General features: G+C 41.0%; 1 protein-coding gene across 6 annotated transcripts in view; it reads left to right on the forward strand.

The window, feature by feature from the left end:
* schip1 (schwannomin interacting protein 1) overlaps positions 1-16329 on the forward strand; it is an 878565-nt gene that overhangs the window by 709942 nt on the left and 152294 nt on the right. Inside the window, exon 1 of one of the 6 annotated variants that reach the window (XM_073040998.1) lies at positions 5960-6013. The exons of the other annotated variants lie outside the window; for them this stretch is intronic. Within the exon in view, the coding sequence (XP_072897099.1) occupies positions 5975-6013 (39 nt within the window). The 5' untranslated portion in view covers positions 5960-5974. Of the gene's footprint in view, positions 1-5959; positions 6014-16329 lie in introns of those variants that run through there. 6 annotated transcript variants of the gene reach the window in all.

Below are 16329 nucleotides of genomic sequence, written 5' to 3' on the forward strand. Positions count from 1 at the left end.
CTGGATGTAAACATCACAGAGAAGATGAGCACTGAGTGTGCATACCGGAATGCCCAGTCTCTGTTCTTGTCGCCAGGCTATCCATGTCACTGGTCTAGTGATGTTTCCAGTCACTGATGATGAAAATGGGATATAGTTTTCTAAATTAATTTACTTAGGATTTGGGTTTCACAAATAATTGTAGTGACAAGAAATTCCAAGTGCCGGTCATTCGATTCTTCCTGGGAGTGGTCATTAATTAGCATTTGGTTGCAGTGAATATTGTTACTATTCAGTCCATGCTTGGATGTAGGTATAGACTGCTGCATTAACAAATTGGTCCAAGTGGAATTGAACTCTGTTCAGTTAACATTAAATGTCTGCAATTCTGATTTTCTGATAGAAGTTGCATCACTGAAGAAGCTGAAAATGATTGGGCATAAGACTTTACTGTGAGAAACTCTGATAGCCTTGCTTTGAGCTGATATTATTGGCATCTACACCAAGTATTGGAGAGGTTTCCCTGAATGTCAACAGATTTTACTTTTACTGTGCTTTAACAACTATCACTCCACGACTTTGGCTTCTAGAGGCTGGTTATTAACTCCAGCCTTGCAGAGAACTGTTGGCCAGAAAGACCTACTTGTGTACTGTCTACAGATCAGTGAATTCAAATGAATCAAGGACAGTGGTGGCTAATTGTCTTTGCTCTTGCTGTATGCTTGGGGATGGAGGCTGCCATTTTATGAAGATTCTCAGCTCTCGTGAGCTTAAGTTGTTTGGCATGATCAGTGTTTTAAAGAGGACACAACAATGCTTCAGGTAATCTGCTGGACTAAAGATAATTTGCAAATAAAAAGTTGTGAGATGTTCTTTGGTTGGATATAATATGCAGGTTTTTGACTGTTGGAGTCTGGACCTGCTGTGCATGATTCAGCTGGTGGCTGATTGAGAACAAACAGCTATAAATTACCTGTTGTCAGTTGCTGGAAAGAGGGCAATAAGTGGATGCTGAACTGGAGCAGAGCCAATAAAAAGGTGTTAATAGACAGACACATGACCTACAGTCAATCACATTGGAATGCAATATTTTAGTCGGTAAGGAATGAATACAAAAGCAGATTCTTCAAGTGTGCTGGCAACTCTGTAGAATACCAACTATTGTGGATGTGAGATGCCCCACGGACGTGGAGATTTGAAATGGGGCTACAAGGAATGTGTGGCCAGCAGCAGAAACTCCTTTTTAAACAGCATTCTATTTTTTCTGTTCTTTGACTGTTCAAGGAAGGTCAGGAAAACCAGCCGGTTGTGTAAGTTCACACGTTCTTCCGTTGAGACAATGAAATTACTTGTTGCTAAATACAGGTTCTCTGTGTCTCCCTGATCATAATTATGAGGGGTGATTCCTGTAACACAATGTTGACCAACTGTAGGTCACCTCCTGCTGGAGCAGATCTGCAGCAGATGCCACCTCTCTGGCCCTACACTCATCTCTGGAGCAGCTGGATGGTAAAGATGCCCACATTAGATGACCATTTATTGACTATGCCTCCGCCTGCAATATTATAATTCGAAGCAAACCCATCAGCAAACTCTGGATCCTGGAAGTCAACACCTCCCTTTGTAACTGGATCCTCAAATTCCTGACCAACAAACTGCAATCAGTAAGGATATGCAGCATCACTTCTGCCACCATTATTCTCAACACCGGTGGCTCCACAAGGTTGCATCCTCAGCCCTCCTACTCTACTCTCAGTACATTCACAGCTGTGGCTACAGTTTGCTCTAACTCCATTTGCAGGTTTGCAAATGATTCCACTGTAGTTGGCCCTATCTAGAATAACAATGAGCTGGAGTACAGATGGAGATAGAGAGTTTAGTAACATGGTGTCGTGACAGCAGCCTTTCCTTCAATGCCAACCAAGCAAAAGAGTTGATCATTGACCTCAGGAAATTGCGGGGGGGGGGGGGGGGGCGGCACGGGGGTGCACATGCTCCTGTCTACAACAATGGTGGTGTTAAGGTTGAGAGCTTCAAGTTACTAGGAGTGAACATCACCAAGAGCCTGTCCTGGTCCAGTCAAATCGATGCTACAGCCAAGAAAGTTCGCCAACGCCTCTACTCCCTGAGGAAGCTAAAGAAATTTGGCATGTTCCTGTTGACCTTTACCAATTTTTATCAATGCACCATATAAATCATTTCTCTCTGGATACAGAATAGCTTGGCATGGCAACTGCTCTGTGTGTGACTGCAGAGAATTGTGGACACAGCCCATCACATGAAGGAAACTAGCCTCCCATCCATGGTCTTTACTTCTTGCTGCCGTAGTAAAGCAGCCAGCATAATCAAAAACTCGACCCACCCCAAACATTCATCGGGCAGAAAATGGAAAAGCATGAAACCAGCTACCACCAGGCTCAAGGACAGTTTCTACCCTACTATTATAAAACTATTAAATGGTCCTCTACTAGGATGAAGTCTACCTCATTATGATCTTGCACCTTACTGTTTACCTGCACTGCACTTTCTCTGCTACGCTACAATAGTCCTTTTGAGTTCAGAGAGTGTAAGTGTGGCAAATGGTCTCATTAAAACAACATTTTTACAGAGTACATCAAGATAGATGCAGGGTTGATGTGACCTTTGCTGGTTGTGTCTAGAACCAAAGGCCAGGGGCTCACAATTGGGGGGAATTTGTTTCACTAAAGACCAAGTTGAGATTCCTTCCTCCTAGAGGTTAGTAATCCTTAGTTGCTTGATAGATTATTTTTAGAATCAACTGTGTAGGACTGGCGCAGATCCACAGTGCTGAGGTAATAGATCAGTCATGATCTCACTGAGCAATGAAGCAGGCATGAGTGTGAAAGAGCCTGTTATTGCTTCTATTATTTAAGTTCTTGTATCTAAATTTAACATTGAAAAGTGCTTTATTATAGATAATTATATAAGATTTTATTGTAGAACAGAAGAAGTCAACATTAGTTACAATGCTTTACATATATAACATTTAACTTTTGGTGTTAACAGAGCTTTGGGAAATACTCTGCGATCAGTAAATTAATCAAATTATACAAGCAATACAACTTGTATAGTTTCTGCTCCTTGCATCTTTTTAAAACTGTTAATTTTATTTATGAGAACTGTCAGTAAGGTGGTAAGCAAATAGCAAGAACAATGGCTATGGAAATGGAGTTCACCTACATCTGGACCCCTGACTTCTGACAGTTTTGGGATGAGTGTCTGAAAGTTATTGGTGTAGGTAAGGTAACGGGATTTGACAGATCAACCGAGAATGATTTTGGAGTTTGACAGCATTCACTCAAGAAATGTATGGCTGCAATAATTTGTGAACTTTTAAAAGATCTCTGAAAGTCCTAGATTTCCTGTTATTAGAGCACAAGGTAAATCTCCCTGTTTTTTTTCAATAATTAGAAAGTGCATTTCTAACATAGATGATACTGGCTTTTTAACGTTCAATTCATTTCTAAGAACTTATTGGAATAAAGTCTCATGTGCTTTATACCTTCTTGTCTGTTTTCCTGCCTGTTTTCCTGCTTTCAATTTTACTTATCATTGCTTTCAGCATAATACAATTTCACACAACAATTCAAAGGATTCAAAGTACATTTATTATCAAATTATGTATGCATAATATACAACCTTAAGATTTGTCTTCCCCATAGACGACCACAAAACAAATGGAATCCATTCAATGAAAGAAAATCCTCCCCCAACCCCGCCCCACCTGCCCATTAATTAAAACTGCAACAAACTTCATTAAGGTGTTTTCAGGTGTCCAGTCCACATTTCTGCTCTTGTATCCAGACAGTAGGCTGAAAATATCCCTTTGCAGTAAATGAATCTTTAATGTCATTTAATATATTACCAACATTACTAATTTATGCTAGTGACAAAAATATTGATAAAATCTTCATGGCAATCTATTTTTGGTGATTTAATTCATCCAAAATAAGAGACAATTGATTACAGAAGGAAATTATGTAATAAGTGTTGAATCTGCACATAGACGTTTGACAGGTAATCATAGCAATGAAGTCTGTTGATCATAATTATGTGTACAAACAATAGACAAACATACCTCTTGAGACTTAGACTGGAAACAACGATAGTCAAAGGCATCAAAAAGATGCTACAAATGCTCAAAATTCATTGGAAGGTTCAACACAACAAGCATCAGTGACCTCTCCCAGATCGACATTCTCAGTATTGCGGCCCTAATTAAATTCAGTCATTCCCATTGGGCAGGGCATGTTATTCACTGCTGACTCCAGCTCCCAAAGATGACATCTGACTCTGTCGTGGGAAGCGATTAACATGCCGACAGAAGAAAAGATTCAAAGAGAGAAATGCAGCATTCCCCACTGGCCTTTGGAAATTTCTGGCCCTTCTCTGCTCAAATTGGAGAAGTAGCTTTCAGGAATTAATAACCTCGAGTACCTGGTACAACAGAACACTACGCAAATAACAAGAGGGACATGCCACTTGCCCATCCATCAGGCACCTCCTGTCCCGTCAGTGGAAGAGTCTGCAGTTCCCACATTGGTCTCAAAACTGGTGTGGCAGCAAATCATCCTTAATCCTGAGGGTATGCCTACCAGGAAATGTACTAAGTAATAAAGGCATAGTCTGATGTGATCAACTCCCTGATTTGAAGATAGACGTAGCATTCTTATTTGATGTTTTGTTACCTCAATTAAACGGAAAAAGAAAGGTACATTTTGAGAGGCAAGAAAAGAAATGGTTGGTGTACAGGAGTACAGACCAAGGAACAAAGTTAGAGCTCAAAGGCACCGCTGGGAAGTGATAATTAGATCACTTTTATAGGCAGTTTTGGGCAGATGGGGCTCGTCAGTCGTGATTGGCAGCTCACCTAGGCAAAGGGAAAGTCTGATCTCAAACCTCCGCTGCCTTGTGGCTATACCCACGCATGGGGAAGGCTTCAGGAGTAAACCCGGAGAGAAAAGTCCAGAGCTGGAGTCCCTAAGGCAGTCCTACATTGAGTTCAGCATTGACTGGCAACTCCTGTGACACTGCTGCTACCAAACTGTATTGGTCTTTGCCATTCCTTTAGGTTCAACAGATGCCTGGAGAGGGCTACATGGGCACGAGCTTGCTCTCCATATTGTACTGCCAAGCTTGCGTATCTAATCAGCAGACGCAATATCCATGGTTGAGCCTGACTGCCCAAGGCCTCAGTGTTCAATTATAAATCATACAAGTGCACACATCTGCAGGATCTTTGCAATTTTAATCTCTTATGATTGGGAACGTAGTTGTTCATTTTTATTTCCAACCTGATAAGTCTCCAAGGTATTTGAATAATGATATTGGATGGTGGCATAACTAAGTTTTGAGGTTTGATGTAACTTGGATTTCAGAGTGGAAATTTATTGATTCTATGTTATGGATGCTTTTCTGCTGTGGCCTCATTTTATTGCTGTAGTTCACAATCTTTGTATGTTCAATCCTGATTGATCAATGTACTTTGACTTTTGAGTTGGAGGTTTGTTGTTGTATGACACTTTGCTCTGGGCGGTTATTGTTTCAAAGTTTAATCTTATTATTTTAATATAATAGACAGTGAATTTATCAAAGTACAGTTTGCTGTGCTTTGTAATGTTTCCAGTTCTATTGACATATATAACTGGCTGAATGTTTTGTTTTCTGATCATTTCATATAACATCGACATACTAGGCGTTTAACTTTTATTTTCTCTTCTTCCAACCTTGGAAAACTATTTTCCTAGTCATGTGGAATAATAAGAAGAAAGATTCTTGATTATGAGGATTGTAATGAAAGAGAACTGTGTCAGTTCTTCACAATACTTAAGCAGAAGTTGAAGTGTAATATGATATCTACAGAGACCTACTAGATAAGGAACATTGGAATCAATGTCCCGACAAGTATAGGTCTGTTTTAAAGTCTGAAAAGCTTCAAAGTGATTTGGTCCTTCAAAACATGAAATACTGAACAATGAATTTTCTCAGGCAGACAGCTACATCTAGGCTACTGGTGAGTTGTAATTATATTCATTTATTTTCTGGAAATGTGTTGGATTATTGTGTAAGATGAGCTCATATTATTGTCTCGATGGTATTCGTAGGTGTTTCAGTTTGAGTAAAATACCAACAAGATCTGTCTGGACTTGCAGTAATTGTAACTCAGTAAGTTCAGCTGTTTTATATGAAATACAGGAGACTTTTTAAAAAATCTGTGATGTCGTTATGCTGTAATAGATTTTAGAACTTTTTAAAACAATATCAAAATTAATTTTAAGTGTCATTCATGCAGAAGTTTGTTGTTTGAGAGTGACTCACATCATCTGCCTCTGTTTTGCAAAAGTGAGTTGAAGCAACACAAGTTGTTGTAAGTCACAAGGCAACAAATCTGTTCTTAAAATATACTTTGCAAAGATAACTTGGGTACAAGAATAATGAGTATGCTTAAAACAAAAGCCCAGTAAAATACTTAGAATTAAGGAATCAACAAGCACATTATTGCACATCTAGCTAGATTCTCTTGAAATAAATATTATGCACTATAGCATCTAGAAATAATACTTCGCAGTTCTCAGCAGACACTTTTTTTTTACCCAATCCCTGCGTATTTGACTGGATAGATCAGCAGAGTATTAATTGAGCAACAGGGGACTAATGAGTTACTTTGTATGTGTAGAATTGTGTGGATTTGTGAGAGGTTTCCAAAAAGTTGATCAGTTATTGATCCCACATTGATCAGTGAATGATCTTTTCCACTGTTTATGTCTTTGCTAAGATTCAAGTTGAATTAATGGTTGAAAGAGTTGTTGTCTAACCCTGGAAGCCAGGTCAGGTTCATTTCCTGCTCAGAGCTAACTTAGCTGATCACAGATGGATGATTACAGTGTGGTTCTGTGTCCCTAGTAATGGGAAGTGGGAGGGAAAAAAAAGGAATTCCCATTGCTGTCATATATTTGTCCAGCATCCCCTGCACCATCCTTGCCAGTTGGAGCAGATGTTTCAATAAAATAAAGGAAGAAGTGGTTTTAATTTTAGTTTTGGGAAGCTGATCTCTACTTCTAAATTTATTATGCTGATCACCATTTTAATTTCTCTCCCTCTCCCACTTCCAGCATTCCCTTTATCTCCCAGCTGGGATCTCACTGCATCTATGCTTACCTCCTGCTCTTCCATCTCCATCCCATCTGAAGCATTGCCATTAGTTCTAGCTAGGAAACCATTTAAATGAAGGGTGAGGATTAAAATTAATTGGACCCTGTAAGCAGTGCTTAATTTTAGACTATAACACTTAAATGTTATATTATGTTGCATAAAGTTTCCAGATCAGTTGCTGCTCTGTCTACTTTGTTGACTACCCCTCCCTCATCGTCTGGATGCAGCCGCCATCTGCCAGTTCTTGCTTCACCCCTCCCTTTCTCTGTTTTATAGTTGCCACCCCCCCCCCCCCCCACTTTATCACAGGCCTCTCTGGGGGAATGGAGGCGGCACATTGATGACAGAAAAGTGGAGGGCAATGCCGGAGGGAAGAGTTAGATTGATCTTACAGTAGTTTAATAGGTTGGCACAGTATTGTGGGCTGAAGGGCCTGTATTGAGATGTAATGTTCCCTGATCTACTGAACACCAGTGTAGCAATGTCCTGTTTTACTCACCAGGCAGCTTGTTATAATAAATTTAATTTTTATTTTTGCTGTTGTAAATAATTAACAATTATAAGTCGACCCTAGGGAGGCAGCTCAATTTCCCAGAGAACATTGCAGCCACTCCGCTCCGCCCGGACATGCTGTTAATATTGGAGTCTACAAAGCAAGTGGTCCTGCTGGAACTTACTGTTCCTTGAGAAGACCAGATTGAAGAGGCCAACGAGCGCAAGAGGGCTAAATACACAGATGTTGTTGTATAATGCTGGAGCAATGGCTGGAGAGCTCGCTGTGAGCCAGTCGAAGTTGGTTGCCAGGGCTTTGCTGGCTATTCATTACAGCGGACTCTTAACCTCCTTGGCGTTAAAGGACTACAGTGCAGAAGAGCCACCAAGAACATTATGGAGGCGCTGAAAAGGCCTCGCAGTGGCTGAAGATCTGGGGGGGGGGGGGGGGGAATCTGTGGATTAGTGCACCACTTGGACACAAGTCAGGGGCTGATCACCCCCGGCTGGGTCGCCCAGGCGAGGGTGTCTGATGATTAAAGGCCCGAAACATCTTACGACCTCGGGCTCATCACTGAAGACGTGTCCAAGTAGCAACAGTAGGTGTATTCTACAACTAAAAAAATAAGTAGGTGATTCCATATCACCTCCTGGATTTTGATATCATTCCCACTCTCCTCCTGCCCTTATCCGCTTCCTACACCCCTCATCATCTGGATGCAGGTACCGCCTGCCAGCTCTTGTTCCACCTCGCCTCCACCCTTCACTATTGCCCCACTTTCTCACAGCCCTCTCTCTGGGAATGGAGATGTAGATGGTTGGTAGCTTTAAGTTGCTTGGCATCAGCATTTCAGAGGATCTGTTCTGGGACCAGCACATAAGTGTCATCACAAAGAAGGCACAACTGCACCTCTACTTTGATAGAAGTTTGTGTGCATTCGGCCCGTTACTAGAATGTTGGCAAATTGCAATACATTAACAAAGGAGAGTCTCCTATCTGGTTTACAGCCTGGGATGGAAACACCAATGCTCAGGAACAGAGAAGACTTCAGACCGTGGTGAAGCACTGTCACAAAAAGGCTTCATCATCCTCAGAGACTGTCACTCTCCAGGCAAACCTCTCTTCTCACTACTGCCGTTGGACAGGAGGTTCAGAAGCCTTGGATCCCATACCATCAGGTTCAGAAACAGTTATTAGCCTTCAACCATTAGGCTCCTGAACCGGCGAGGATAAATTCATTCACCACTGCTCTGAACTAATCCTATGATCTGCAGACTCTCTTTCAAGGACTCTTTATGTTTCATATTTGTGGTATTATTTTTATTTCCATGTTTGTCTTTCACACATTGGTGTTTGTCAGTTATTGTCTCTTTATGCATAATAGGACATAGACAACCACAGGCCCTTCGGCCCACAATGTTGTGCCGACCATGTAAAATGAAAGTGTGACCTTTCCCACTGAACTTTGAGCAACATGAGATGGAGTGTACTAATGTCAGTTGTTTGTTCTCTTGTATAAAACCCTGATTCTGTTTCTCTTCTCACAGACACAGTGAGTACCTCTAGCAGTTTCTATTAATGTTTTAGTATTTCCACCCAGTAGTAGTATTTTTTTTTTGATTTCCTGTTAATGTCCTATTGTCTGGACATTAATCTCAGTGTTGCACTGCGACCAGCACCACTATGTTTTATTTTAGACAGCTAGGGTCCATGCTTTCCTGCCTTATCCACTCTTGCTTCCAGCAGCAGGTGTGAGGAATTCTTGAATTAGCCTCCCCAGACTTGCCTGCCGTCACCACCAACCTAAGCCACTTGACCGAAGAGGGCTTTTAATGTGTATACCTTCCATAGTACCAACCTGATTTTAATTCCTTAAGAAAAATTAGATATACTAATATTAGCCCTTCTCCACTCAGTTATTTGACTTAATCATGTTAACTGAAAAGTGCGTCAAACTTATCACAGCACTGAAATGTTTTGTCCTGCTCCTGTTTGATGCTTAGCTATTGTTCCTACATAGATAAAAGCGGAAAACAAATGTATGCATGTTTCTGAGAACAGGAAATTATTTTGATAGATAGGATACGCTGACAAATCTTGTCTCTTGTCTCTTTTAGTGTTCCAATGATGCAGTTTTAAATTCAATATCCATTGGTAAAGCTAATTTATAGACATTCTCATTTATACCTCAAATGTGCCATTATAAAGTGGTTTGTCTTGCACCGCTGGAAGTTTTATTGTGATTCAAATGTAAAATTACTTAACGTAAGGTGATTATAGGAGACCTGTGGTTAGAGTAAATGTGGAATCAGAACAAAACAGTATTTAAAATGTGTGCTTTTTTTTTTAAAAAAGAATCTTTTTTACAAAGGCATGTGCAGGGCTGCTTTGTTGATTTGATATATCTGTCTTTTGGAGTGAGTAGAACCAGGACTGTTAGTGAGATTAAGAAACACATTGGAATTTATGGCAAACTGCATTCAAATGGGAGATTAGTTTCTTCGTGCAAGTTTGAGAGTTAGTAATGCAAAGGAGCATGGAATCAACTTTCCCTTGACATCTGCGTTTGCATGACCCTGAGCAAACATGAGGAAATCTGCAGATGCTGGAAATTCAAACAACACACACAAAATGCTGGTAGAACACAGCAGGCCAGGCAGCATCTATAGGGAGAAGCGCTGTCGACGTTTCGGGCCGAGACCCTTCGTCAGGACTAACTGAAAGGAAAGATAGTAAGAGATTTGAAAGTAGTGGGGGGAGGGGGAAATGCGAAATGATAGGTGAAGACCGGAGGAGGTGGGATGAAGCTAAGAGCTGGAAAGGTGATTGGCGAAAGTGATACAGAGCTGAAGAAGGGAAAGCATCATGGGACGGGAGGTCTCAGGAGAAAGAAAGGAGGGGAGGGGAAGCACCAGAAAGAGATGGAGAATAGACAAACAACTAAATATGTCAGGGATGGGGTAAGAAGGGGAGGAGGGGCATTAACGGAAGTTAGAGAAGTCAATGTTCATGCCATCAGGTTGAACACCTACACTCGGTCCGCCAGAGAAAGCAGGATCTCCCAGTGGCCGCACATTTTAATTCCATGTCGCATTCCCATTCTGATATGTCTATCCATGGCCTCCTCTATTGTCAAAATGAATCCAAACTGAGGTTGGAGGAGCAACACCTTATCTACCGGCTGGATAGCCTCCAACCTGATGGCATGAACATTGACTTCTCTAACTTCCGTTAATGCCCCTCCTCCCCTTCTTACCCCATCCCTGACATATTTAGTTGTTTGCCTGTTCATCTCCCTCTGGTGCTTCCCCCCCCACCCCCCTTTCTTTCTCCTGAGGCCTCCCGTCCCATGATCCTTTCCCTTCTCCAGCTCTGTATCACTTTCACCAATCACCTTTCTAGCTCTTAGCTTCATCCCACCCCCTCCGATCTTCTCCTATCACATCGCATTTCCCCCTCTCCCTGCTACTTTCAAATCTCTTACTATCTTTCCTTTCAGTTAGTCCTGACGAAGGGTCTCGGCCCGAAACGTCGACAGTGCTTCTCCCTATAGATGCTGCCTGGCCTGCTGCGTTTGTGTTTGCATGACCCTGAATGCTTTGTGAAGTTACATTTTAATGGGTATTTGAAATTATTGTATTTCTGTAATGTTCACTTGCTTGCTAGATTGAAGTGATACCTCAAATGCATTGGAAACTATCTGAAAATGCCTTCAAGGAAGAAGTAGCAGTATTGGGGTGGAGAAGTCTCCGCATATTTGAATTCAAATAGCACTTTAATTTTTTTTTGCCATTATCCTTTGTCTTTCTTTCTGGAATAAAAATGGCATAATTGATGGAGTAACTCAATAGAGAAATTTATCACAATCAGAGGAAGCTTTTAGAAATCCATTTAAAAAATTTAGTGTTTCTGCTTTCAGACCTTCAAAGTATACTGAGCAGAATAAATTTTCTTATACATTTTAGTGTTTAACCTAAACCTTTAATACTCAGCTTAATGCTCAAATTTTGTGTTTCCCTAGAGTTGGAAACAAAACCATAAAGAGTATTCCTCCAAACTATCTGTCAGCACAATAAAAAAAGGAAAGGGGCAAAATTTATACATAGGAAAAATAGATCAAAAGCATTGACTCTTTCCTTCCACTTTGCATTCTGCCCTCCGTTCCTTTAATTGTTTGTTCCAAGCCTGATTAGGCTCATGTACACTTGATCATTTTAATGAATCTATTCATCTGGCATTAACAATTCTTTGCATTTGTATATAGCCAATCCCCAAAGAAAACATTGTTAGATGCTTACAATACACACAAAAAGCTGGTGGAACACAGCAGGCCAGGCAGCATCTATAGGGAGAAGCGCTGTCAGGACGAAGGGTCTCGGCCCGAAACGTCGACAGCGCTTCTCCCTATAGATGCTGCCTGACCTGCTGTGTTCCACCAGCATTTTGTGTGTGTTGTTTGAATTTCCAGCATCTGCAGATTTCATCGTGTTTGATTGTTAGATGCTTCACAGGTGTATAATCATAAACAAACAAAATAGATAATCAGACTGGTGACTTGAGGTTACTAAGAGAGGTGTAGGAGATGGAGAAATGTCAGTGCAGAGCCAGGGTAGTGGATTTCCTATTATTAAGGACATAGGTTGATGCCAGGATAGTCGCAAAATGGTCGGCAGAAGAGATTAGTGTCCACAGTTGGAAGAATATGATGGGTTGCTGAATTTAAGGGTAGATGAGGGCATGAAGATATTCACATCTTGGTGCACTGGGAAACCAACAGTGTTTGTTGGTTGAATAGGATATAATAAAATATTAAGCTAAGGCTTGCAGGCATTGAGGAAAATTTATAGTGTGTGAGGCTGTCCAATATATTGGAATATACTTTAGAGGTAGTAAGATATGTTTGAAATTTCCAGCAACAGACAGATTGGAGTCAAATGAATGTTATTTGTAACAGTAAATGCCATGGAAGGTTAGCACTGAATTAAATTCGTGTGATGTTTGCCAGTGGGTCAAATTGAAACAGCGCGGTGAAGGAACAGAATTTGTCACAGAGGCTGAAAATAATGCGGTTGGTCATTGTAAGGTTTCATTGTGGATCATCCAGTACTGGACTTTGAACCGACAGTCAGACCACTTTATCAGAATGGAGGGTTCATGAGGTGTGATGAAGATTAGGTGAAACAGAATAATCACAGGCTTGTTAAAAACAATAAATTTCAGGCAAACAAGTGATGTTTGATCATCACTTCAGTAACGTGGGTTCAAATCTCTCCATGTACCAGGGGAATTTAATCTCCTTTTTCAATAAACCTGTAATTCATTAAAAAAAAGTGAACTCAATAATGTAAAGCCAGAAACTTTTGAACGGTTGAAAAACTGATCTGATTCATCAGTGTTCTTCAGGACAGGAAATCAGTCACCCTTACCTGGTCCGACCTCTACGTGATTCAAGATCTATTGTTGTGATTTGTGCATTAACGTCCACCTTGGTTTAGGGACATGCCACTGTAAGAAACATTCATGTCTAGTGATCAAATAAATTAAAGTAAGTAGTAGCTGGAACTGTTTTATTATTTCTATTGTCTGTAATTTATAGTTGCTTCTTTTATTTAGATGGTGGCCTTATCAGACTTTACTATGGTAGGTTTACACTGATATAAATACTCCAGATTTCTGAAGTTTCTAGCTAAAAATTAACTGATCAAATTCTTTCTATTTCATACCATAACTTCTACAGAATATCATAAATAGTGTTTACAGAGTATCTCCAGAATTTCTGTTGATTGTTTGGTGAAGTTCTGAAAACAGTTTTCCAAGGCAGTTTATTTATAGACATTCTGTATGTAAAATTCTATAGGGTGCATTTATTATCTCCCATATTCTTGAATCAAATTCTAATTTAATGATAAATTAACATCACTGCTTGATTTACTGCTGCTGAAATATTGTAAGTAGATCAATATGTTTATTTTTATGATGAGGTAACATACCTAACTTCGAAGGAGCAGTAATGTGCTGGACTAAGTGCTGTTTCTGTAAACCATCATTGCTATCAAAATTTATATCATTTCAAAACACCAAATGAAATTTATTCCTGGCTGAAGAGAATGGAAGGCTGTTTATTCTGCATCATCTACTGATGACGGATTCTCATCTGTGTAAGTGAGTGTGCTGTACTTTGTAATATAGTTTTAAATGGTTTTTATAAATGCTATAAGAGCAAAGTGAACCGGGCAATATTTTGTGAGTTTCGGTTTTCACAGCCTGAGTCACATGTGTCTGTATGTGACTGTTCACATTTGAGTTCAGGTAATATTCAAAGCTGAGTTTATTGCAATATGCACAAGTACAGGTGCAATGGAAAACTTGCTTGCCACAGCATTACAGGTTTGTAGCATCATATAAGCAGCATTTACAGGGGAAAACAAAGTATGAATTGTACAGAATTTTTACAAAACACAATTTGACCAAAAATAACATTAATTTTAGACACATGATGGCATGAACACTGATTTCTCTAACTTCTAGCAATCACCCCACTCTTCTCACCTCCCCCCTCCTATCCATCCCTCTTCCCTTCCTCATGACCTGTCTGTCATCCCCTTCTGTTTCCCTACTTCCTGCCCATTTTTCCTTGGTCCACTGTCCTCTCCTGTGAGCTCCCTCCTTCAGTCCTTTACCTTCCTCCTCACCTATCACCCAACAACGTAGTCCTTTCCCTCCCTGATCCCCTTATTCTGGCTTCTATCCACTTCCTTTCAAGTCCTAATGAAGGGTCTTGGCCCAAAATGTTGACTGTTTATTCCTCTCCACAGATGTTGCCCATCCTGCTCATTTCCTCCAGCATTTTGTGTGTTGTTCAAGTCCATTTTAGTGCAAAGAAGTCAAGAACTAAAAGACTGAAGGGAAATAGCTGTCTTGAATCTGGCGGGCTTCAGAATTCTGTATGTCCTGCAAAAAGATTGCATGGGCCAGATTGTTGGCATCTTTGATGATATATGTTGCTTTCTTTGAATCATTGCCTCCTGTAGATACTGCCAGTAGTGGGAAGAAATGTACTTGGCAGAATCTACTAATCTCTCAAGCTTCTAATGTTCCAGTGAATTAAAATTGTTGTACTATATTTTGATGCAACCACTTAAGATACTTTCAACAATACATCTATAGAGAGTCTTTGATTATAAGCAAAACCTCCTTAATCTCCTAACAAAGTAAAGATGCTGGTGCACTTTTCTTACAATTGCATCTATGTGCTAAGCGCAGAAATGGTCTTCCTGTTTACACCCAGGAACATGAAGCTGCTGACTCTCTCAACCATCGATTTTCTCCCCCCACCCCCCAGTCTGGAGTGGCACATTTGCTCTCCTTCTCCTTCCTGAAGTCAACAATCAAGTTTTGTCGATGTGAGTGAGTGTTTTTGTGACACTACTCAACTGGGTAACCTTTCTCACTCATTAAGCTGACCATTGCCACCTGTGGTTTGTCCAACAATGGTCTACAAATTTGTAGATGGCATTGGAGCTGTGCTTGGCCACACAATCATGTGTATGCATAGCAAGTAAAGCAGGGGAAAGCTTGTTGTTTTATGGTGTACCTGTGTTATAATTCTGAGCAATAAAGCATTAGTGATGCAGAGACTGAGCATGATTTTTTTCATGATGATGTAACATTGTACTACACAAGTAGCTGTTTAAAAGGAAAGTCTGTTTGTTACAACTTGAATATTTGTCCATTAAATGTTGTCAGAATTTGATGTGACTTCAAGCCAGAAAAATCCAGGTCTGTGGTGTTAAAGAAAAGCAGACACAGACAAGTTCCATTTCTCCTTGGATAGTATTGCTGTCCCATAAGTCTCTGAGAAACTAGTCAAGACCCTGGGAAGGTCTTGGACTGCAGCATAAGAGATGTGGCTGCTATCCAGAAGATATCAAGCAGTTAAAGTCTAGCTCACCAGTATGGACAAGTCAGGCCTACCTGGCAAGTTCAAGGCCTGGATCTACCAGCATGGTATCCATGCCTGAATCTTCTGGCTTGTGCTAGTGTATGAGGTACCCATATCAAAAGCTGTGGCTCTTGAAAGAAAGGTCAGTGGCTACCTTCAAAAATGGCTGGGCCTCAAACATAGCATTGCTCTATAAGGGAAGAGAAGTGAACTGCAACTTCCCTTCAGCAGCTCGTTTGTTGTTTCCTGTACAAGAGAATTGCTGCTGCACAGAGATTCCAGCGACCCCTAAGCCTCATCAGCAGGCATTGTGGTCTGGACAGGAAGGAGGAGAAAGGCCAAGGATGCAGTGGAGATGGCTGACTCATGTCTGAGGCAGAGGGATGTAGTAGGGACGGTGGGGTCTGGTCAGGCGGGACTGAGCCACTTCGACTGGGGCCAATAGACAGTAGGTGCAGGAGTAGGCCATTCGGCCCTTCTAGCCAGCATCGCCATTAACTGTGATTATGGCTGATCATACACAATCAGTACCCCGTTCCTGCCCTCTCCAGGACAGGGCCAGGACAGGGACAGACGCAAACTGGTCCAGGAAGAGGTACAAGCAGCTGTTAGGGAGGTGCATACCACCAGAATGATAGTGATGGGCCAGCAGGAAGCTTGGACATGGTGGGAGGCTGCACTGGAGCAGAAAATCTCCTGGTCCAATATCTGGCAGACAGAACCCAGTTCATCAAGTTCATGA

The sequence above is a fragment of the Hemitrygon akajei genome, chromosome 3 (genome assembly GCF_048418815.1).
Source record: "Hemitrygon akajei chromosome 3, sHemAka1.3, whole genome shotgun sequence".
Taxonomy (NCBI): domain Eukaryota; kingdom Metazoa; phylum Chordata; class Chondrichthyes; order Myliobatiformes; family Dasyatidae; genus Hemitrygon; species Hemitrygon akajei.